Source organism: Sciurus vulgaris, assembly GCF_902686455.1.
Source record: "Sciurus vulgaris genome assembly, chromosome: 7".
In the NCBI taxonomy this organism is placed as follows: domain Eukaryota; kingdom Metazoa; phylum Chordata; class Mammalia; order Rodentia; family Sciuridae; genus Sciurus; species Sciurus vulgaris.
Window position 1 is genome coordinate 155413435 of NC_136467.1, and position 23088 is coordinate 155436522.

Here is a 23088-nt window from a genome sequence, read left to right on the forward strand (position 1 = left end):
CAGTGTTACCTGCCGCCCAGAGGTCTGATATGGTGCCTGCCGCTGTGGACACCTGTGCCTCACTCATTGGCACTGCGCTGTGGTCCCCGCCCAGGAAGGCATGCTCCAGCTCTGGCTGCAGCCCACGGGCCCAGCGGTGTATGTGCTTTGAGCCAGTCTCCTGAGGCCCCAAACATTCCACAGTCATCTTCTCCAGTTCCTGTGTCAGTGCTTAAAACCCTGTGACCTTCTGAAGGCTCTAATTAGCAGAATGTTTTTGTGTTGTTGGAAATCTTATTTCGTAGTTTTAACTTGGCCGTTTCATTTCAGTTTCCATTGGTACATGTTATTTCAACCTCTTACTCACCAGACCTAGAAATATTTGTGTGTCACTGCTTGAGATCTCTCCGTCTTCAATCTAAATTTTCTCATCTCTTCACGTTCCTTCTAGGATTCTGTCTGGAATTATTTACGAGTCTTGTCACTGTTGTGAATAATTGCACTGTGGCACCCAGTTCACAACAGAGTGCTCTGTAGGAGTGGTCATCCTCCTTGTCACCTCCTCCTCCAGAGACTGTGCTTCTGCTCATGCAACCACAGGCTGTACCCACCTTCTCTTTTCATGGCTGTGTCATGCATGTGACTAGTAGTGACAGGGCAGATTTCAGGCAGAGAAAAGGTTTGCTGTGCAGAGAAAATCTGAACTGACCCAGAAACCCTAGTAGATGTCCAGTGGCATCTCACTGACCAGAAATGAGCCATGTTTCCACCCAGTTGCAAGAGAATCTAGGAATAGGAATATTCAGTCAGTCACATGGATGCTTCAGGTAACTCATGCTTTTGCTGCTAAGTCAGCAGGAGACTCAGGCATGCCTTCATTCCGTTTCCTTGGGGTTCTTACTTACTTACTTCTTGACTGGCTTCCTCAGCTCACCAGTTTCCATGTGGGTCATGATGCTTTTCCTGTGTTTTAATAGATTGCTGGGCTTTGTCAATATTTTAATAGGATTTTCGCATCTGTGTGAAAATGAGAGAATCTTTTAATTTTTCTTTCTTTTTCTTGTGTAGACTATTCATCTAGTTTGAGTGTCAGAGTTATGCTGTATCCATGAAATCACTTAGGAAGCTCTGTCTCCTTTCCTGGTTTCTGGAACAGTCTGTATGTAATGGAAGTGGTTCCCCTCCTGGGGAGCCATCTGGGTTGGAAGTGTTGTTTCTGTGCAGTGTGCCTGAAATTTCTGTGTGTAGAGAGTTTACTGGGGGTTTGATTTGTTATAGATCCATTCAGGCTACCTAATTCTTCTTGAGATCATATTGATATACTACTATATTGTCCACTTAATCTAATTGCTCAATTAGTTTGTAAAATTCTTTTAAGAGTTTTAATCTTTACTGCATCAATAGTTATGTTTTGTTTTCATATCTAATAAATCTTAATCAATTTTGTGATTATCTTTTTGAGTCTTTTTCAAAGAATCCACTTTTAGTTTCCCTATCCTCTCAAGTTCATTCGTTTTTGTCTTATGTTGCTTTCATTTTCTTTCCTTGTGTTTTATTTTTTGATTTGCTTCCTCAGCTTCTGGATTTTCATTTCTTGCTGCCTAATGTATGCGTAGACCACTCCTGCTTGTTCAGCTTGCTCATTAGCATACTCTGGGAGTATTGGCTCACAGAGTTGTTAATGCACCTAATTGTCTCCACTTCCTTCCTGCCTGCGTCTCTGCACCCAGCCTATGAAGACATAGTGTTGACAACTACTTGTCACAATCCAGGTGCCATGCCTACTGGGTGTTCTTGGTGTATCCTCCTAATAATCCTGGCAGAGGGGATGCAGAGGGGGCACAAATCGTCTGTCCTCACAGTAACCAGCTGATCTTCTAAGCAGTCACAGATCATTCTTTTGGAGCAGGAAGTCCACCTCCTTCATTTCTTAGACATCAGCAGCAGCAATTCCAGTTTTATTTGCGAACGCCTCTCAGTGCTGGAGTGCACTGGGTCTACCCGAGAGGTTTCTGGTCTTTCTTCCCACAACTGCACTGCTCTCTTCAGTCTGACGTTTATTCTCCTTGGCAGTAAAGCCTAGAGTCAGATATTTTCCTTTTGCTAGAAAATGAGATAAAGCAGCATGCACGCTTGGCCTTGAACTCTCCTACAAACTCCTTATTTGAGGCTCGTTTCCCTGCTGCCGTCTCCAGGCTGGAGCCGCCTCCCGCATCCTCTGGCAGCTCATCTCCAGTGTTCCTGCACTCTCACCGCTGCTCCCAGTCTCTTCGTCCCTCACTGGCCGAGTTTTCTGGGTCCTGAAGGGTAGCCAGCCCTCAGGCCTGGGCTGGCCTGCAGGGAGGCAGATGGCTGTTGAGCTCTGTGCCTCTGTCTCTGAGCCCTGATGTTCCCCACATCCCCAGAGAGCCTGAATACCAGCTGTGACTGTTGCAAAGTGAGGGTGAGGAGAGGGCCGAGGGCAGAGGTAACGTGTGCAAGGAAAGCTTAGGAGAGTCACTGGAGGCCACTGGGAGGATTCCCTGTGTCAGGGTCATGTGCCTGGGGGGAGGTGCTCCTCCATCAGCCAGGCACCTGGCATGTTCCTTACTGTCCAGTCTGTGACTAACTGGCCACAAGGCTGAAGCTGCCTTTCCTTTTCAGTCCCAAGGCTAGCCATGAGGGCGAGGCGATGATCTGTAAAACGTGCGTACACTGTTGGGCTCCTCATCCATGCAGGGACTGCCCCTGCTGCCATTCTGCATTCTTCTCAAAAGGAAAGTGATGATACAGCAAGTTCTGTACTACTTCATCTGTGTGACCAAAATGGAAGTTACTCTGAGCTTCTTTCTCTGTCACTGAGCTCTGCTCACTCTGCCGTATTATGGCACAACCCTGTGTTCCTCACCTGGGACTTTGCCTGAGCAGTGCACTTTTGCTGAATGGTGTTGAGTGTGAACAGATCACGTGTTTATTTTGCAGGTCTGTGCTGCCAACATAGTCTCCCAAGATGGAGAGCAGAATGGTCTTATGGGGAGAGTGGATGAAGGCGTAGATGAATTTTTCACCAAGAAAGTGACCAAAATGGATTCCAAGTGAGTTCAGAGTCATTTTGCTAACAATATTACTTAATTCACACTTAAATTACTAACAATTACAATCAAACTTAGTATATTAAGTCTCTTTTTATATACGGATTCACTATTCTGTGGGGTTTGCAGAATATGATCTCCTAGCCAAGAGCGTCAGTGTCTCTGGGGACATGTTAGAAGTGCAAATTCTCAAGCCCAGACCTGAATGAGTGAGCTGAAAACTCTGGAGGGTGGGGCCAGCAAGCTGTGTCCACAGGATCTCCGGGCCACCCAGAGGCATGTCCAGCCCAGGTTGTGGGCTTCAGAGTTAGCCTCTAAACAGTTTTCTCTGCATTTTACTATTGCAAAGAGTTTCCATAGCATAAATTGAAACAGTAAAACCTTTAAGCACAATTTATAGCCAGTTATTTAATCTCCAGCTAAAATGCAGAGCCTTTCCAAAATACGTTCTTTCACATTAATTTGTGTGTGTGGAGTGTTCTTCACCTGGAGATGTCAGATTTGGGGAAGTTTGAACCATACTGATAAGCTGGAGGCAGACTGGGCACAGGGGAAGAAACTGGTCTTCTGTAGATTGATGCACCCTTTCTCACCTCCATGGCATGGCCAGTGGAAATAAGTTAAATCTTATGTCCATAGCTGTCTCACTGAGTCTTATAAGCTGTAGGACCCCATTATTTGTCATCTCAGACACTGGCCTTGAAGCTTCGCATACTGTACCCAGCAAATTCTGTCCCATCTCTGAAGAGCCAAGCTCAATTCCATTTATCCTTGGATACTTTCCTATGACCCCTCTGTCCCTCCAGCTAATGACTATCTCCCTGTTGACTTAATACCCTTTTTTCATCCTCTGTACACATCTGTTAGAGTGCATATGATTCTTTGAGAGATTGTTTAGGCTTTAATTCTTTTGCCCGGGGAATAGATGCACATATTTCCATGTAAAAGATTCAAGAAATACCAGCATAGGCCGAGCAAAATGGAAAATCTCTCTCGCGTTGCTTTCAAGTCTGTCTTTCCAGAGTGCTGTTCTTCAGGAGCAGGCCCTAGGCCTTGGTTTTCCCTCTGACTTGAGTGTCTCTATGCAGACCTCAGAGTCTGCCCTCTGTCATTGCCAGCGAGTTCCTCAAGACCACCCTGACCGTCTCCATCTCAGCTGGAAATGCGTGTGGGTTCCTGTCTTCTTATACTTCAGAGTCACGTTTAGTTAAAGGGGAGGCTCCTGAGCATGGGGTGTGGCCCTCATGGTTGTCACACCTGCCCAGGGTCACGTCATCCCTGGTTAATGCTGCTTTCTTTGTAATTTCCTCTGAATGAAAGTTGGGTAAAGAAGGCATAAAGCCATTTTCTGCAAAGCCACTGCTCCAGGAGAATTCTGATCTTGTTCCAGGGTACAAATAGAACTAGATGCCTTGGTCTCCATCAGATAATGATGGAATCTACTAGAACTTGTGGTGTTTTTCATTTCATTTTGTTATAAAAAATAGGTCGTTTGATATTAAAAGGCAGCACATGCGTAAAAGTCATGAGGTAGTACAAACAGTTTGAAAATCCAAGTTAAGCAAGCCCATCCAGAGCTTTCCAAAAAGCCATCTGTATCTTTCCCCTCCCTATTCCTGCGTCTGTTCCTGACCGTCTGCCTTGTTCCGCTGGCCTTCATAGCGTGGGTTCTCTGATCGTGTCCAGGTTGGGATAGCGATTAACTGCTCCTCGTCCTGGTGCCGACGTGCCGCTCTCACACACTGTTATTCAGGCCTTCTCTTGTCCACACACGCTTTCCGCTCCCTGTCTTTGGTATTTAATGTTACCAACATGGACAGTCAGATGGTACTTGGTGTTTGATTGTTCTAGCCGTGTAAATATCCATAACTGGTTCATGTCGTGCACGAGGACTGTGTTTCTTTTCTTCCACACCTTTTTTATTTTCCCTGGAGCTGAACAGTATCCCTCCTGCATTGCTTAGTCTTTTGTGTTCCTTTTCCTGACTTACCCCTAAATCTGCAGTAAAGGCATAACCCTCATCCACATTTACTCAGAGGTGCTCAGTCTCCTCTGGGCCGTCTCTTGCCCACACCTGACTGGCTCCAGGGTGGCCTCTTGCCCAGGGCCCCTGCTGCCTTCCTGGGACTGCTCACTATCACTCCTGGGCCAGGTCCCCTCCCCTTCTGTGTCTGTTGCTGAAATCTCTCTTAGTTTATTCTTTAGTTTTAGTGGAGAGCCTCCTGCAGCCGCTTTCTGAGAAAGGGAGCTTGGAAACGAGTCTCTGTAGTTCAAATATCTCCCATTTGAGTAAGTGTGTTGCTAGGTTTAGAATGGGAGGTTGGAATCCATTTTACCTTAGAGATTTGAAAACTTTGCTCCATTACCTTCTGTCTGCTTGTGCTGCTCATAAGACTCCAGCGTCAGTTCACGCCCTGATCCTTTGTCTTGGTTCTGTTTTCCCCTCCTCTGGAAGCACTTGGGAGCTTGTTTGCATTCTCAGGGGCAGAAATTGTCAGAGGACATGTTTTAGAGTGAGTTGTTGGACCCATTTGCTGGGCACTCATGGACTATTTCTGTCTGGAAATTCGTGTCTGCTGGTTCTGAAATTGTTCTGTGTGGTTTCGTCTCTTCCTTTTTCTCCATGCTCTTTCTCTTCAACTTGCATCACTTGGCATGGCTCTTCCTGTTAAGCCATGGACCCTGCCTTTTCTGTCCAAGTGCATTTCCTTTTCCCCTCCACACGCTCTCGGACACCCCTCGGATGCGTCTCCTCCCGTCCATTCTCCACTTCTGCTGCTGCTCTGTTCTGAGGGCAGCCTTCTTGTGTCTCGTGAAGAGGCGTGGGGCAGAAATGCGGTTGCTGGGAGCCGGAGTGGGGCTCGTTGACTGGCAGGTCTTAAGGGCACATGGTCTTCTTTGGCCTTCCTGACCAGCCACCTTAGGTCTTCTCTCCTGGCTCAGAGACTTTGCCTTGCCTGGCAGTGCGGGGCGCTGCTGCCCTGGAGTCCAGAGTGAGCCGAGCGTCCCGTTAGGCCGGTGGGCTCCTGGAGCTCCGCCTCCCGCCCGTGCCCTCTGCAGCCGCGCTGGGCTCTTGTGCTCCGTCTGCACAGGTAAGCTAGGCGTCGCCCTGTGGATGGCTGCGCCCCCTCCTCCTTTCCTCTTTGGAGGGGCCCCTTGCTCCTCCTCTTGGAGCTGCACGGATCCACTCTTCAGGGCCTTCCCTTTGGCATCAGCTTGCACGCGTCGCTATTCCAGCCTTTCTCCCGCGTGGCCTGCGCCTGTTTCTACACTTTCCAATCCCTTGCTGGAGTTTAGTGGCAATTCAGGGGAGCTGAGTGGCCATTCCGTCCGCCAGCCCCGCAGGAAGGCAGTCGCGATGCTCCTTGAGGAGCTCATCCCTCGGCTCTCCTCCCCTCCACCCCCTTCCTTTCTGAGACCTCTACCGAAGCTCCCGCTCTGGCCTTTCATCTCGTTGCTTCTTTCTGTGGATTTGGCATTTAAGCGAAGATTTCAGTCTGCTAGGATTGCGCGTGGGGGTGGCTTTCACCTGCAGTCTGACAGGGGGCTGTTGGGTTACAGGACACTGGCCTTCTCCAGGGTCCCTCAGGTAAGGCAAGACAGCCGCCCCCGTCTCCAGTCAGGTCACTCTGGTGGACGGTTACTCAGGTAGAGAGGCCCTTGGGAGCACGTTGAAACATGCAAGCTGCCCTCTGCTCTCGGGCCTGCCGCCGACACTTCAGGCTCTCGTTCTTGATGTTCCTGTGCCTCAGTTTCCCCAGGTAGGAATGATGGTGGTATTCCTTGTCCTTTCTCTCCCAAATCCAATGATTCCACCCAAAAGCGCTTTAGGCTGATTGCTCTCTGTAGGTTGAGCTCTGCTGGGGCTTCCATTTATGTCAAACCAACAGCATTCGTCTTGCTTTGAAATGTAGGAGATCATTCACAAGAGGCTCGGAGTCCCATGAGCTCAGTGAGGGAGGAGATGAGAAGAAAAAGCGAGACTCTCGGAGGAGCGGCTTTCTCAATCTGATCAAATCCCGGTCCAAGTCTGAGCGGCCACCCACGGTTCTGATGACAGAAGAGCCGTCCTCACCAAAAGGGGCGGTCAGAAGCCCAGCCCTGGACGCTCCCAGGAAGGAGACCCGCACAGAGCCCAGCGGCAGCGCCGAGCGCGTGGATGAGGTCAAGACGCCCGACGCCCTTGACGAGAGCCCGGCAGAGGAGGGGCGGCTGGAGCGCAGCGACAGCAAGAGCAGCCCCCAGGCCGGGCGGCGGTATGGCGTGCAGGTGATGGGCAGTGGCCTGCTGGCCGAGATGAAGGCCAAGCAGGAGAAGAGGGCCGCCTGCGCACAGAAGGTGAGGCAGCCCGCATGTGCGGCTTGTCCCTCTGCGGACGCATATCCCCATTTGGCTTCTGTGGGCAAGAGGGGCTCAGAAAAATAGTCTGTTGGTTAAATAAACATCCAGAAATGAGAGCCGCGTCCCTCCGGAGCTGCCACCGCACTGGGAAGGCCAGCCCAGTGCACTTGGGCCTCAGGGCCGCTCTCCTGAGAAGCCAAGGTGGCTTTGGGGCAGGAGGGCCGTGGGAGGCAGTCTCTTCCAGGCGGGGCTGTTCTAGGAGAACCTCACACCCTAGGAAGGACCCACGGGCAGGGCGAGGGCGGGGCTGACAGACATCACAGGTCCTGATGTCCTGAAGCCAGATCCTGGTTAGGTGAAGGCAGCACCTGCAGTTTATCCTTCCAAACCCAGAGCCCTTCGCCCTGCTCCAGATCAGATGGCAAAGAAAAGGCCAGGACTCTTAATAAGTGAATGGAACATCGGCCCAGCCATGGCTAGGTGCTGTCCACCGCCGTGAGGAGAGACTTCCTGGTTCAGGAGCTGCAGAGTCCCACAAAGTCATCTGAGAGCATTGTTTGTTCCTTCAACCTCTTTAAATGTCCAGGGTTGTTTTTCTTTCCTTTTTACCTCTGTTTTCTTCTACTATGCTTAAATGAGTTTATCCTCACTGTGATCATGGAGACAGACGTGCCCATGTCCAACTCAGAGTTAGTTTCTGGGCATTGTCTTGATCTCTTTTATTTTTACCAAACTGGGTTCCCTGAAGACAGGAAAATTACACATCAAAATGTCAGAAAAAAAACAGTCCTACCATTGGACCCTCAATCTGCACAAACAGAATGGTAGACTGCCTACCAGGTACAGGGGGCCCTTCTAAATGTCTCCTAAATGACCATCTTCCATTAAATCCTGCATCACATGGGTTTGCAGATGCGCATTGCGGCCTCTTACCCTCCAGCACCTTATCTAGCAGTTCCCGAGCAACAGTCCCTGCAGCTGGGAGGAGCCGGGAGGCCACACAGCTGCGGTCTGCTCATTCCACAAGTGAGGCTCGGTGTGGCTTTCCCTGAGCAGAAGTCCAGAGGAATGCTCCAGCCACGTCGTTAGTGAGTCAGGTGCCTGGACGTTTAAGTTTCACTCCATTTTATGAATTTCTTTATAACAACGAATAGGCTGTTTTCACTAGAGAGCTGTTTATCATTTCCAGTGATGAACTGCTGCTTCCTGGTAGAAAGATGAAATACTCAAAAATTTTTTTCCATGTGCTTTGGATTGATACATAAATTGACTCACTGTGACAACATCCCTATGAGCATTTATTGTACTCATTCGAGCCTTATCCCAGTGTTCCCTGAGCGCCATCTAGTGTCAATTTGAACAGCCACCATCATTCACATTCTTAATATTTAATATCAGAATAATAAAACAAAAAATTTTCGAAAGTTATCTTTAGAATATTTTCCCCTAAAATACCACTACCATATTTGCAGCGAAGGTGTTGTGAGCCTCCGTGGTCAGCCTCGGCCTCCTCTCCCCGTTGCTGACGTCTAACGTGTGTAAAGGAAGAGCGTGACAATGGGCAGCACCCCATCATCCTTATTTCACAGCCAGTTTGGGGGTTTGTAGCTACTTCAGAAGAGCTGGGAAGGAAGAAGAATTGGTTTTGAGATGCAGGCCAACGAGGTTCCCAGGGTACACAGTGTAAGGAGGCCCTCACCTTTGGGTGCTGCCCTGCCCTTATGAAAGGACAGGCCCACTGGGATTCCATGGCCGGGCCCTGCGGATGCTTGTCCTGGGCACCAAGGGTGGCTAGGGCTCTCTGTTCCGGAGTCGCACTTCCATGATGATGCCAAGTGTCACGCCCCAGGTGGCGCATCTCCCCTGGGAGGCTTGCTCTGCACCCCCACTAGAGAACGCAGGTCTTCCGTGGTCTTGCTGAGAGGGGCCTCACCTCCCTGACTCCCTCCACAGAGCCAAGCCTGGGGTGAGTTGGGGACAGACCAGTGAGCGCAGCAGAAATCAGACCTCAGTGTGTTTCACACGATCTGCATCATCAGAGCCAGTGTGAAGTGGGAATGGGCTGCAGACCCTTGATTTTCAGGTCTGCACAGAGGACAAGTGAGCAGGGGTGGACAGGTCAGCCTGCCATGGGGGTCACCCTGCCTCTGCGTCTGGGTCTTTTAGACAAGAGGTACCTGTCGGTTGATGCCATCAGCAGGATCCTTGGCTGTGGACAGTCAGGGGCTGGACTTGTCTCGTCTGTCGTGCCATGCGCGCTCCTCATGCCAGTACAGACCCTGCCCCATAAGGGCAGGTGCTGATTGTGCTCTGTCAGTGTCAGCTCCTGCCCCAAAGCAATAGCAGTTAACCTGCTCCCTCCTTGGTCTCACAATCTCCTTCCCCCTGCAGATCTTTTAAAAATTGAGGGTTGGGAATTTCACTCAGTGGTAGAGAGCTTGTCTAGCATGTGTGGGGCCCTAGGTTCCATCCCTACAGTGAAAATCTAAAGGAAGAAAGGCAGAAGAACGGAGGCCTGTCCACATCTGTGTTGTCCTCCTGATGAGATCTGCTCCTGGGGTTCTGCCTCGGTGACAAGGGAAGACCTTGCTTTTTTAGGCCCCCAGACACTGTGTCCCACATTGAGGTTGGAAAGGTTTCTGCTGATTTTAAAATGAGGTTTTCTGGAACTCAAACCTGGAGAGTCCTGGAAACTTCTGGAGTAAGTGTTCCTGCACAGAGTATCAGGGCTGTGAGCCGGCACAGGTATTCACCAGGAGCTACACACAGGAAGTGTCGCCCGGCCCAGCTGCTTCCTGGCCATGCACTCCCTCCTGTGGGAGCCTCCTGGGAGCACCCCACACAGGGACCCAGCGATGGGGCAGTAAGCACTGAGCCACAGGTGCTTCTCCCAGCTTCCTAGCAGGCGGGCCTCAGGACAGAGGGGTCGGACAGTCGCTGTAACAGTGGCAGACTTGAGCCATCTTGTATTGTCATTTATTTTCTGCTTTTAAAAAAATTGAATATCGATAAACATGCACTGTTTGTGGGGTGGTGCTTGAATTTTGTAGAAGCTCGGGAACGATGCCATCTCCCAGGATTCCTCCAGCAGCCCGGCCTTGAGCAACTCAGAGCGGTTGGATGGAGGTGGGGCAGGTAAGCACGGCCACTCCTGGGAGGATCGCGTGCCGCCGGCTTCGTTCCACAGCGGTTGGTAGAAGAGCTAGGTGGGAGGTGCAGGCTGGCCTGGTGCTGGTACCCCAGCGCCCTGGAACACAGGCCCCTCTCCTGTCAGGGCCATCTGCCATCACAGCCTATGCGGCGGCTCACCTCTCCTTTCCCAGGAGGAATTTCCTATGATCATTTTCAGTGACAACTGGACTGTGGGCACTTTCATGAGGGGACTGAGAGCATGGGGACATGACAGATGTGACACAAGCCGTACGTGGCACATGGAAGGCGGTAGGCTAGGGGCTGGACTGCACAGCTGGACCCGTTGTCCCCCTGCCCCGTTAGGTGCAGGGAAGGGCAAGATCCTGGAGATGGAACCTGGCAAGCGACTGGTAAACGGCATGCTGAACTCCTGTGGGCCATTGGATGTTCTTGCTGTCGTATCTTTGTGCAGCGGGAGCTGCAGATCACATTCTGCTCCCTCGGCCTTGACGATCGGCCAGTTAAGGCCGAGTGTGAATGGCGAGCATGGAAGGGATGCCCTCTGGAGCCGCTCTCGTCACAGCACGAGCCCTGGCTGTCAGCACAGCTCTCTTCCCTCCAGACCTGCAGGCACAGCCCTAGCTGTTTTCTGGAAGGGAGGTGCCTGCAGTGGGCCTGAGAGGGAGCCACAGGCTGTGAGTGCATTAAGCTCCGCCGTGCCCTTGGGGCACTGTTGTAGAGCCGTGCACTGCCCAGGCCCACCTCGACAGGCAGGGCTGGTCAGGAAAGCGTGTTATCTGATGAGAAACAACAACAAGTGATTACAGCAGACTCCCGTCTCCAGCTGCTGGGGGTCTTGGCTTTTGGTCTTTAACACGTGCTTCTTGTACCACTTCACTTTAGTGCCTAAACCACACCCAGGTCTCCCAGAAAACCGCTTTGGTCTCGGAACACCAGAAAGAAACACCAAAGCAGAATCCAAAGTGGATGTGGGCTCCAGGTCTCGGAGTTCTTCCAGCACCCCCACCAGCCCCAAGCCGCTCCTGCAGTCCCCCAAGCCCTCCCTGGCAGCACGGCCCAGCATCCCGCAGAAGCCAAGAGCTGCCTCCCGGCCCGGTAAGGATAAGGGTTCTGCTGGGGTCTCACCATGACCCAGCAGCTCTCCAGGGCTGACCGCCTCTACAAAAATGTCTGCATCAGGTCTTTTTAAAATATTGTGAGAATTCAAACATACACAAAGTTGAAAGGATAATATCATGAACACCATATCAACTTTACCTCTTTATTATCTCACAAAAATCAGACAAATAGGGATACATACAGAGCATCACATCGTCACCATGGCTGGTCAGCACTGAGCAGTCTCCTCGGAGCCAGGCTCTGTTCCAGGGACACTCTGTGGACCAGCTCCTAAGAGTCCTCGTCACACCCCTTCACAGGTGGGGAGGTGGGGCTCAGAGGCAGTAGGTTTGCCAGGCCACACAGCGGTGAGCAGCAGCCAGAGCCGTGACCCCACCATCAGACAGCCCTCCCCTGGCCTCCCTGTGGGCACGCACGCTGTAACGCAGCATGCACAGCTCACCTTGAGCATGGGTCAGTGTGTCGGCGATCTGGGTAGAAAGGGAGGAGAAGCAGCGTCCCATGTGTCCGAAGTGTCCCAACAGCGGTCTTTCTCGTTTCCTCTCATATCTCAATTTTCTCCTCCGGCAGCTGGCCTGGTGGATATCTGCAGTCTTCATAGTCCTTTGATCCCCTAAAAAACCCAGTGAACAGTTGCCACAGAAGCCACAGAGAAAAGGCAAGCCCTAACCCTTGAGGCCAATAACTCAAGACTTCCTAGTTGTACTCAGACTCGTTTCACAAAGAAGCTCTTTACGAAGTGGGGGACACGATTTCTACTATGCAGAAAAATCTTCATCATAGAGGGAATGGGGAGAATGGAGGCAAAGAAAACAGGTTCGACTTTTTTTTTTAACAAAAAGCACAGGACTTCAGGGTGTGGTGGCTCACACCTGTAATGCCAGTGACTGGGGAGGCCGAGGTCGGAGGACCCCAGGTTGCTGCCAGCCTCAGCTCCTTAGTGAGTCCCTGCCTCACAACAGAAATAAAAATGGACTGGAGATGTGGCTATGAACCAAAAAGAAAATCAAAACAAAGAAAAAAGAAAAGGAAAGCAAAACCTCAAAAAAAGAGGTTTGATGCTGACATTTTCACCGGCCGGCTGTGTTCCCAGTGAGGAACCAGCCCTTATGGAAACGAAGCCACGGCGGCTCACAGAGCATTTTGGCTCCCCACTTGCAAATGCTGAATATAAAGCCAGCTGATTCCTAATACTCTGTTGCAAGGACTTTTAATTTTCAGTTTACTTGCTAAGTATGTTCAGTGGTTTCCTGGTGCTGGAATGCCAAGAACTATGTTAACAACTCACGCTCTTAGAGCTTGAGAAGCCAGCAGGCCTTTCCCCTGGCCTGCCTCACGCCTTTCCCCAAGGCGCTGAGAGGGCCCAGGTTCTCTGTGCCCGTGGCGGAGTGAGTGGAACTTGGATCAGAGGTTGAGGCAGAGGAGAACTTGCCGGGGGCATCTTCCCCATGTGCGCTGCTCTCTCCAGCCGAGAAAGGAGCCTGGCTCACCCCGAAGGCAGCGCCGGCTGGAGGACTAGAGTCCCACCTCTCGGCCATTGTTTTTGAGCAGGTCATTCGCTCTTCATCTGTCCAGTGAGCAAAACCCATACAGTACTCAAAATCTGTGATTCCAGAGTATCCCAGGGCTTCGGCATGTGCTTGTGGGAGCTCGCACATGAGTGTGTATTCGTGTGTGGCTGCTGCACTGTGAAAGGTATACAGTCACCTGTATTGTAAAACAGACAGCTTTGCGTTGGAGGCAGAAGGACGGGTGGCTGGCGCACAGTCCGCCTTCAGCATCCGCTGTTGGAATGAGGAGCCTGCATTCCAAAGGAGCCTGGCTGTGGAGAGTCTGGCCTTTTCCAGTGTTCATGATTATTTCTTAATGGTTTGTGGATATTCGCTAAGCAGAAACACAAAAATAATTTTTGGCCAGGAAAATGCTGATGCTTTTTCTCTTTTTGAGTCATCTGTATTTAAAGGTTTACCTGGCTTGTGTGTGTGGAATTCAGTTTGTGGAACGGTTTGATGCATGTGTTCGTGTCTCTGCAGAGGATGCTCCTGATTCTCCATCTGGCCCCAATTCCCCCAAAGTGGCTCTTCTTCCGCCTGCCCTCAAGAAAGTTCCCATGGACAAAGAGAGAGACAGCCAGAACAGTCCCCAGCCCAGCCCCCGCGTGTTTTCCCAGGAAGGTAAGAACTTCCTTTCTCTGGGTTCGCTCTGTCCACGAAGGGGCAGTTTAAAGGGATTCGTCCTGTATGTGGCCAGTCTCATGGAGTTCAAATCAGCGTCCCCTGCCTTAAGTCTTGGGAAGCAGAGTAGCTCCTTCGTTTAGAAACTGCAGGTCCTTGCAGGTGTCCCCCGAGACGCTCCTGAATGGCTCCCAGCAGGCAGTTCTGGAGCCTGATTGTGCTACCTGTAGGTTTCTGGGCATGCTCTTTCCAAGGAAAGCAGCCCTGAGTCGTGGCCTGCCGTGGTTCTCAGTGGTCTCCTGGTTGGAGATGCTGGGCCTCGTGCCTCCTTGCTCACAGAGGTCCCACCGAGTCCTGTGTCGGGCCGTGTGGTGGGGGCCTCCTTGCGTCTGCTCCACCTCTCCCCCTCCCCATCCTCTGAACATGCCCTCGACAACTCTGTCCACAGAAGGCGTCTTGTAGACACCGTCTCCCAGCTCCCTCCACCTCACCTGCGCGGAGCCACCCCCTCCTGTGTCTGCACGGCCCTTGGTGTGGTTTGGAGGGTGGTCGTATTTCAGATGGGTCCCGCTCTTCGGAGTTCTTGACTCTCCGGCTCTGTGTCTACCTCAGTATCTGCCTCTGGCTGAGGTGGGTAGAAGGTGTCTTTACGTAGTGACTTTGGGTCTTGGGGTCCACATAAAACTGACGTCGCCGCTTTCTCCGCTTCATTCTGCACATTTGCTTGGTGAGTGGGAGTCTCCCTTACCTGTTGGCTGGGAATGACAGAAGGTAGGGTTTGGAGTGAAGCTCACACCACTCTTGTGAGAGAGTCGCCGGAACCATGAGAGCTGATACCTGCAGTTCCCCGTGGAGCCGAAGACTTGGCAGAAGGGAGAACCGCCTGGGGCCCCTGTAGGTGGCCTGGGCAGCGGCATCCCCACAGCCCCAATGCCTGCACTCCCTGTCCCTTCTTCGGCAGCCGCTGACTGCATGTCTGTGTTTTTAAGGAAGCTTTGACGGTGCCTGGAGAAGCTGGAGGTGGGGAAGGGACTGTCTCAGTGACTGAGAATGTCCATCCTGTGAAGAGCTTTGGGACCCTGCCGGCTGCCCGCTCCCCACAGAGGAGTCAGCGGTGCAGTGGACGCTCCCTTTTGACCTTTGGAGTGTGGTGTCTGCCCGACATTGTGGTGGTCTGCGGATGATCACACGAGACCAGAGCACCCACCAGCCCTGGTGGGGCGAGCCCCGGAACTCAGGAGGGCCTGGCAGGGAGGGCTCCGGGGGGCGTCCAGCACCCACCTCCTGCCCTGTAGTGGTCAGTGGGGCGACTCATGTGCCTCTTCCAGTGGCTTGTTGGGACTGCAGATCTGGGACCTCTGCTTTCCACCTGGGATCCAGAAGAAACCAGTCACTAGGGATTCTGCTGAAGGCTTCGCCCCTTTTGGAGGTTGGGCTGAGAATACGCCAGGTCGAGAGCAGCCTGTGAGTGCCATGGCGTGGGACTTAACTCCAGCGAGCGCCAGCTCCTCTGCCAGGGTGGCCCAGGGCGGCGGCCTCATGCCCACCCGCCCCACAGCACTGCGCCCACGTACCCGCTCCCGCCCTTGCTCCTCATTCACGCTGGTGCTTCCTCTCCTCTTCCCATGCCTCCCATTGGAGTAGCATGCCCAACCAGTTTCTGAAACAGGTAACTTCTGTGACTTCTGGATTATTCCACAGTGAACGTGATTTCCGTTGATCCATCATGTGATCACAGTGCTGGGCCTGTCTGTTGTACCTTTGGGGCAGACTCAACACTCACCTCATTCCGTGTGGCATTTCCACAGTGTTGGCTGCTGAATTCTGTAGATGGCAGTGGATCTGCCCAGAACCAACACTGTAAGCTCCTTGCGCCCTAAGTTGTGGGGGGCGATAATTCGTTTTTCTTGATATTAACACTGATGTACCTGCTACGATGGAGGGTAAAGTGAAGCCCTTTACCTCAGTAGTGCAGAGAGGAGCCTGTTTCAAAAGGCCCTCAGATCATGACAGTGGCACGCCTTTTGGTAGAAGGAGAGGACCTTCGAAACCCACTCGGCCCCTGCAGAAGAGGAAGTGAGTGCAGCTGGGCACAGGAGGCCACAGCCAACACAGGGTCAGCGCTGCGGCGACACCCACCGCCCACGGGCGAACTGGCACTAACAAGCGAGCGCTTCTCCTGGGCAGCTTCTGCTTGGGAGGGGTCGGGCTCTCATACAGCAGCTTCTGTTCACTCTGAACGGTCGCAGGATGGTCCTTCCATCTGAGGCAAAGAAGCACAAACTCAGCAAGCTGAAACTAGAGGCACTGAGGAGCTACCCTGCGACTTAGCCTTGCATGTTTTGTGATTGTAAAGGTTTATTTTTATATTTGGACGCATACCTGCTGTGCACTTCCTTTTGATCTTTTCTGTTTCAAGTGAGGTTGGGTCAGGGGTTCTTAGAGGGACAGCTTTCCCCTTGGAGAATGATGGCCTGAGCCCTTGACTCTTCTAGGAGAAGGTCCGGAAGAGGCTGCTGAGTGTGACCCTGTCACCCACTTGCCTTACAGTGGACGTTTGGTGAAAGAAAAAGCACCCTTTAGGTTTTCAACCCTGAGGAACCATTTATCTGTTTTCCAGCACTTACTCTTAAGCCTTGTGTCTTCCACTGGGTCCTGTCATGTTCTGTTCAGGTGAGGACAGACCCCAGAGACCAAAAGGAGGCAGACCTCCATTCAGCCTCAGCCTCCAGCGGGGAGGTTTCGGAGCCCCTGTTGCCGACCCCAGAGGGATCGTCTCTGCTGTGGCTAAAGTGCTCCCTGTCTCCCTGGTTAACAACTTTTATAAACATGACTTGAAGAATTGTTTAGAGGAAATGTTGGCATCATAAGAGAAGAATATAGAAAACGTTCTGGAAAGGGAGAGGCCTTCAAGGCCCTCTGCCTGGGCACGGCGTGCTCCCTGTAAACCGTATCCGGGTAAGCAGAGTCTGTCTCTGCTCCCAGGGCTTGGTGTGCAGCCCAGACGCTGGGAGCTCCACGCCCTAGCCCTCCTGGGAGAGCTGCAGAACACAGGTAGTGACAGTGACCCCACGGGAGGTCATCGTGCTCATCGTCAAGCACGCCATCACCACGGCAGACTCCCTCTGAGGTACCTGGCGGCTTCACAGCCCACGAGTCTCCATGCTGCCCGTGGACAGTCATCTTGGAGACTCTCCTCGACCCAGGTGTAAGAACGGAATGGTGGCTCCCACGGGTCGCCACCAGCAGGTTGGGAGCCTGCTTCTCAGCCTGTGCTCTCCTGCCTGGGGTTCTGACCACTGCCTAGCCGCCAGGCGGAGGTAGGGAGCCCACAGCCCCAGCAAGACAGCAGGTCGCACAAGCATGGCACATTCTGCCGGCTTGGGTGCACCGTCCCAGGGAGGCCCAGCTGCATGGCTCCTTCGCCCTGTTTTCACTGTTGTGTTTTGTACTGGAATGGAGCCCAGGGCCTTGCACACGCAAGCAGGTGCGACCCTGAGCTGCCTCCTGGCCTGGTCCTTTGCTTTTAAGGAATTTCCTTAGTAATAGATTTGGTTTTAGACACAGTTAAAATAGCTCTTCTTTTTATAGTAAATCTCTGATATTGCCAAAAAAATCTCTGCTAACTTCAGTCATAGAAGTTACATGAATAACACCTAAGGCCTTTATTTTCTAAAGAGCACTAATTATTTTTAAGCCTATGTTAGTTCAAAATCTCTGTCTCTGTGTTGCCCCTTATGTTAAGTACACGTGAGGTTAGGAGACGTTTCCAGATGCTGGAAGTTTCCTTTGGGCAATTATGTCTGCGGGCTTTATCACTTACTAAGACGCTCCCTCGCCCTCCTTCAAGGGCCACCCATACCACACAGTGAGATGATCCCCAATGAATCATTCAGATCATTCAGGCCTTGAGCAAAAGCCTAAAGAGGGACCCCAGGAAAAGCCAAGTCACAGGATGGCAAGGGGAGAGTTCTGTGTCTGCCTCGGAATTCTCCATGACGTCATTGGCTTCACATTCTCCTGGCGATGGGCTACATTAAATTTCGATGGAATCAGATTGGACCACCCTGTATTAGTGTTTCTGCTTGATTTCTTCAAATAGGCACCAAAAAAGTTATTTTTATAGGTGCTTTAATTAAAGTAATGTTATGTCTCATATGTTCATTTTGTTGTTAGTGCCAGTTCCTAGTACTTCACTGTCTTTACCTTTGAGAACCACATAGCAGTCTGCTTTCTGAATAGATACTGGTTAAAAAATAGCATTTATCAGAGCAGAGAATGAAACATTGGTGTTTCCTTTCCTTTGAATCTGTTAAAAAAATCTTTGTTTACACTAAAACAGCTTTCTTAATTTCCTAAATCATGTGTTTGTGAAACGAATAATTATTCTCAAAGCATGCTGCATATTTTTATCATGACTATCATGTTTTAATTGTGTGGCTATTTTAATATTGATTTAACGGATAAAATGCTTCATCTCTTTTACTGGAAATATTTGTAACTGCATCTTTTAAATTTCATGTCATTTTCTCTCTGCCTGTAAGCTATGACATTTTCATTATCATATATTCTTGTTCTTTTTTTTTTTTTGGTGCTGGGGATCAAACCCAGGACCTTGTGCTTGCAAGGCAAGCACTCTACTGACTGAGCTATCTCCCCAGCCCCATATATTCTATTTTTTGAAGAAAAAGATTGCTTTTGATTGGCTTTGTGTGTGTTTTTTTGTTTTTGTTTGTAGCAGTGCTGGAACCAAGAGCCTTGTTCTGGGTGGGCAGTGCCGCTGCCCAGCCCTGGCTCTGTGTGTTACGATGGCGCCTCCTGGCTTGGCCTCTGGTTGCTGGACTCCTTCTGAATACCACTTCTGTAATCCAACCTGGGCTCTATCTTATAGTCAGTAAGCCAGTGCTCTGTGCTACTTTTTATCCCCAGATCCAGATTTCACTTCCCTCCTAGGAATTCTTCAAGAAAGATTGAACAATTCGTTGGCATTTTTGGCTCTTGCTATAAAGAATGAAAAATTGGTGCCAACTACTGAGTATTAGTTTAAGGTCATCATAATGTTTTCCCTCTGGAAAATATGGATGTTAGTGGAGCTTAAAGTGGAGAAAAATTTTCATAGCAATCTCTGCTCCTCAGTTTGTGTGCATATTTCAGGAGGTTTAAAATCAGCATTTATACATTTGCATATATACATATGCAAAGTCAAATCATCTTCGAAAATGGCAGACTTTGAGTTTGAGCCTCTCCACACAATTTTTGCCCCATTGACAGGATGTGAATATGCATGCATGTGTGCGTTGAATAAATTACCTGTTCATTTACTCAAGTATCCTTTGTCAGCTAATGGTGCATGGGATGGTAATTAGCACGTGTACAGACACATGTACAGAAACGCTAGTAGTAACCACACAAATGCTTGCATTGAAGAAGTGTTTCAAAGCAATCTGATTTTTGTAACCTCTATAAAATCAAGCACTGAATAAAGCTGCCTAGGAGGAGGTCTGTTTGAATTAGTAAAAAGTCTAAATTCTATAATATTTTAAAAATAAATTCTGAAGTTTTAAGTTTCAAGCAGACATAATTCTATTTAATCACATCCTTTAATGGAAACCTGACCAAACCTACTTCCATAGAGTTGTAATTAGCATCTTAATTATGTGCAGTCACACAGATGCTCCCTAAGGACTGCAAAACACACTTTTCAGGGAACAGACCTCCTAGCAGCAGCTTGCACTAGGCTTCTGCCAGACCAGGCTGGAGACGGGAGCCCCGTGCTTTGATTCCAAACTCTCCATGCAAGCTGTGTGAATCCGTCCTCGGCCACCACATTTCAGTTGTTTCCGTCTGAGTGGTGCCCACCTACAATGCTAAGGCTGTGCCAGCCTGGTCCCTGGCTCACTATCACCCGCATTTGCAATTGGTTGAATTTAATCAAAGAAGAATGAGAATGTTTTTCCTCTTCTTGTTCCGATGCTGGGGTGGAACCCAGGACCTTGCTTGTGCGAGGCGGGGGCTCTCCCCGCTTCACTGTATCGGCACTACAGTGAAATGCTTGAGCATCCCACTTGGCGTACTGTGCCGATTTTCCTCTTGGTCACTGTGTCAGGTCAAGTGCGGTTTCTGACTGATATTGGCTCTGTGTCACTCACCCAGAAACTGGGTGATGGTTACTCTTTCCTCCCCACTGACTCCCTGCCTTGCAGGACAGAGGTGTCCGTGACCTGGACTCTTTTGGGAGACTCTGCTGTGCCTCTCTGAGTCGTGTTGCCATGGTGACTAGTTCAGGAGGCTTTTTCAGTCTTTGTGAAGTGAGCTTTGTGGGTTACGTGCATTTCCCTACTCCTGAGTCACCTCACATAACGTCATTAGACCTGAGATTTCCAGAGAGCTAAACTATTGATGACGGTTTATTGTTTTAATAGAAGAATTAGGAAAAACTGGCTCTGAAGCAGATCACAGTCTTTATTTCTCCCCTCAAGCTGCAGCCTTGGGACTTTGCTGAGTCATTGGCCGTGGTGGGACGCCTCATTCGGGTTTGAAATACATCAGAACAGATTTCTAGCAGCTGCCACGTGTGGCGCTCCGCTTTGCCCCGTCTCCTGGCTGCCGCGCCTGGGCACCCCCAGGGCTGAGAACCTGCAGGACTCTGGGTGAGAGTCCAGTTGGCTTTGTGACAAAGGGAAATGTCTGCAGACATGGATGTGTCTTCTTTCTCCAAACCTAGCTTAACAACAACTTTCACAAGACCAGTCACACAGGGACATTTATTTATTTTTTTCCTCCCAACTCAAGCTTAAAATAAAAAACAATGATAATGTTTGTTCATTGTTTTCTTCCCCATTTGAGGGCTGGTCAAAAGCTGTGGGGCAAAAAGGAACCACAGTTATTTTTTAAATCTTATTTTAGTTAAGATTTGAAAAAAATTTTCTTTCTGGAATTATGGATAATTTCAATTTAATATCATTAAATGAAAATATGAATTTTTTTTCAGATTATTATCCAGAGACCAAAATCTGGCCCTGTCAATCATTTTGGCAGTACTTCAGTATGGTTGTATTTTGACCATTAGGTGAAATGTGTTTTCACTTCCTGAACCCCACTTCAGTGAATTAAATGGATATGGAAATAGATAGCTCCTGGCAAGAGGAATATTTTTAGTAAAAACAAAATGATTAGAAGCATCCTATGAATCCTGTGGCTTTTCCTGTTTTGAAGTGCTGCGTTCCTGTCTGGAGCATTTGAACTCCTTAGTGGCAAGGTGGCTCTGCTCTTCTCTACCTGCCTTATGCAGGGTGTCTGTTTGGTATGTTCAGCTCCACGGCGTCTGACGGGAGATGTGGTGAGTCATATCTGTCAACCCTGTAGCTACATGAAGCGCAGCACCAGTCTTTCCTGGCTGCAGTTGCGGAGAAGCCATGATTGGTTGGAAAGCACACGGGCTTTGGAGAAGCAGTCTGAGCCCCCTGGTCCTGAGGTCCATAGGCCCACCTTACAGGGTCATTGAGCAGCAGCGAGCAGAGAGGGCCAGGCACAGCGGAAGCTCAGAGCCACCGACAGGTCTTCCGTCATTGCCTGCGAAGCCCCAGCCCCTCCTTCCTGTTGCCTGCAGTCAGAGCAGTCTGCAGCAGTGGCCGTGCTCTTGCCTGGAGCCTTGGCTGCATGGGCAGTGTTGGATTCACTTCCTCAGACCTTATTTATGTCAGAGAGTGTGAAAAGGATCCATTTCCTAAAGAGCAATGCTGGGGTTTTTCTGAGGCACATAAAGGTCTGAAAAATACGCCTTAGGTCTTTCCCGATATCCTGTCCTTGAGCAGGGTCAGCCAACCCTAAGTCATCCACGGAAGGTATTGAGTGGACGTCCGTCCAGCCTGCGTGCTCTCTGCTGCCCCTGTGATGGAGGCACCACCTGGTGCCCGGACTCAATGAGTTGTGACTTCCCTGCATGTCCTCCTGCATCCCCACCTGCTTCGCCTTTGGGGTCCTCACCTTGGATTCTGCACCACAGTAGAGTTCCACCCTGTCATGGGAGGTCTTGGTGCTTGTGTGTTTCTGTGTTACTTTGTTTCCAGTCTGCCTGGAGTCTCTAAATGGAATAGCAAGCTTGCTCTGAGAAAGTTGGGGCCAGGCGCCTCCAGGCCTGGCCTGCCGGGTCTCCCTCCCACCCCACTGTGGGCCACGCCCCTGGAGCTTCTATGCACTAAACTGTCTGCTTCCTTTCCTTCAATTCCAGTCTCGAGGAGAAGCTGGGGCCAGCAGACCCAGGAGTATCAAGAACAAAAGCAGCGGTCCTCCAGTAAAGATGGCCACCAGGGCAGCAAGTCAAGCGACTCGGGAGAAGAGGCAGAAAAAGAATTTATTTTTGTGTAGCGGTCACCCGTGCAGAGGTCTCACTGTGCAGGGTGTGTGTCAGCCCTCAGAGAGGAAGGGGCTCCACCTCTTCTCTGGTGCTTTACTCTTTCTTTTTCCTCCTTCTGCGGTATAGTAACAGATCGATTTCTCGGTTATCAAAGCACATTTTTTGTCTTCCCCTGTCCTTGGCATTTGATTCTAAGCCTTGCTCCACAAGCCTTCAGCAAAAGCCAGCAGTTACTCCATGGGCCCTACTTGAACTTCTCTGAGGCAGCTACAATTGCCCCCCAAGATGAGTCTTTGGAGGTTAAAGAGGTAGCTGGACACACACTCACAAGGGACTCCATCCAGGAGGCTGTGGGGACTCCTGAATGTACCGTGTCAGATCTGCACAAGACTTGATTCAGCAGTTTATTCTTGATGTATGTATGCAGTTGCACATTGTGATTATATTAACAGAGCACACTAATAAATAATTTGTATAAATTATATATATTAGATCTTGGGTATGATTTTTACATTCTCCCATGGGGAACTTCTTCCTTCCTGAAGTGGAATTGTACATTTAAAGGTTAGTTGGTGGCCTTTGGGTGCCATCAACAAGCACAGCTGAGAACAGAGTGGATTCTTCCATGTGCCCAGATTAATGTACATAGTTGATTGGAATGAAGTTTTATGAATATTCATGTTTTGGAAGGCCTTTAATTTCTGTCTGCATTTTAGGTTTTAATGTGTGATTTTAAGAGAGAGTACTTTGACACCTGTAAAAAGAAATCAGAATACTACTCTTTTATAAGACATTTCACAAATATTCACTTGCATTACAGGCTGAAAGTATTTTATTCATATGTATATTTATACCAATAAAATGATTTTACAAGTGGAATTTTGATCTTCTTGGT

General features: G+C 50.0%; 1 protein-coding gene across 4 annotated transcripts in view; it reads left to right on the top strand.

The window, feature by feature from the left end:
- CARMIL1 (capping protein regulator and myosin 1 linker 1) overlaps positions 1-23088 on the top strand; it is a 250597-nt gene extending 227509 nt beyond the window's left edge. For 2 of the 4 annotated variants that reach the window (XM_079148814.1, XM_079148815.1), the window contains 6 exons: positions 2941-3053; positions 6965-7388; positions 10442-10526; positions 11427-11639; positions 13697-13837; positions 22068-23088. In XM_079148814.1, the coding sequence (XP_079004940.1) occupies positions 2941-3053; positions 6965-7388; positions 10442-10526; positions 11427-11639; positions 13697-13837; positions 22068-22204 (1113 nt within the window). In that variant the 3' untranslated portion in view covers positions 22205-23088. The remainder of the gene's footprint in view (positions 1-2940; positions 3054-6964; positions 7389-10441; positions 10527-11426; positions 11640-13696; positions 13838-22067) is intronic. The other 2 variants (XM_079148816.1, XM_079148817.1) reach the window with 1 other exon arrangement.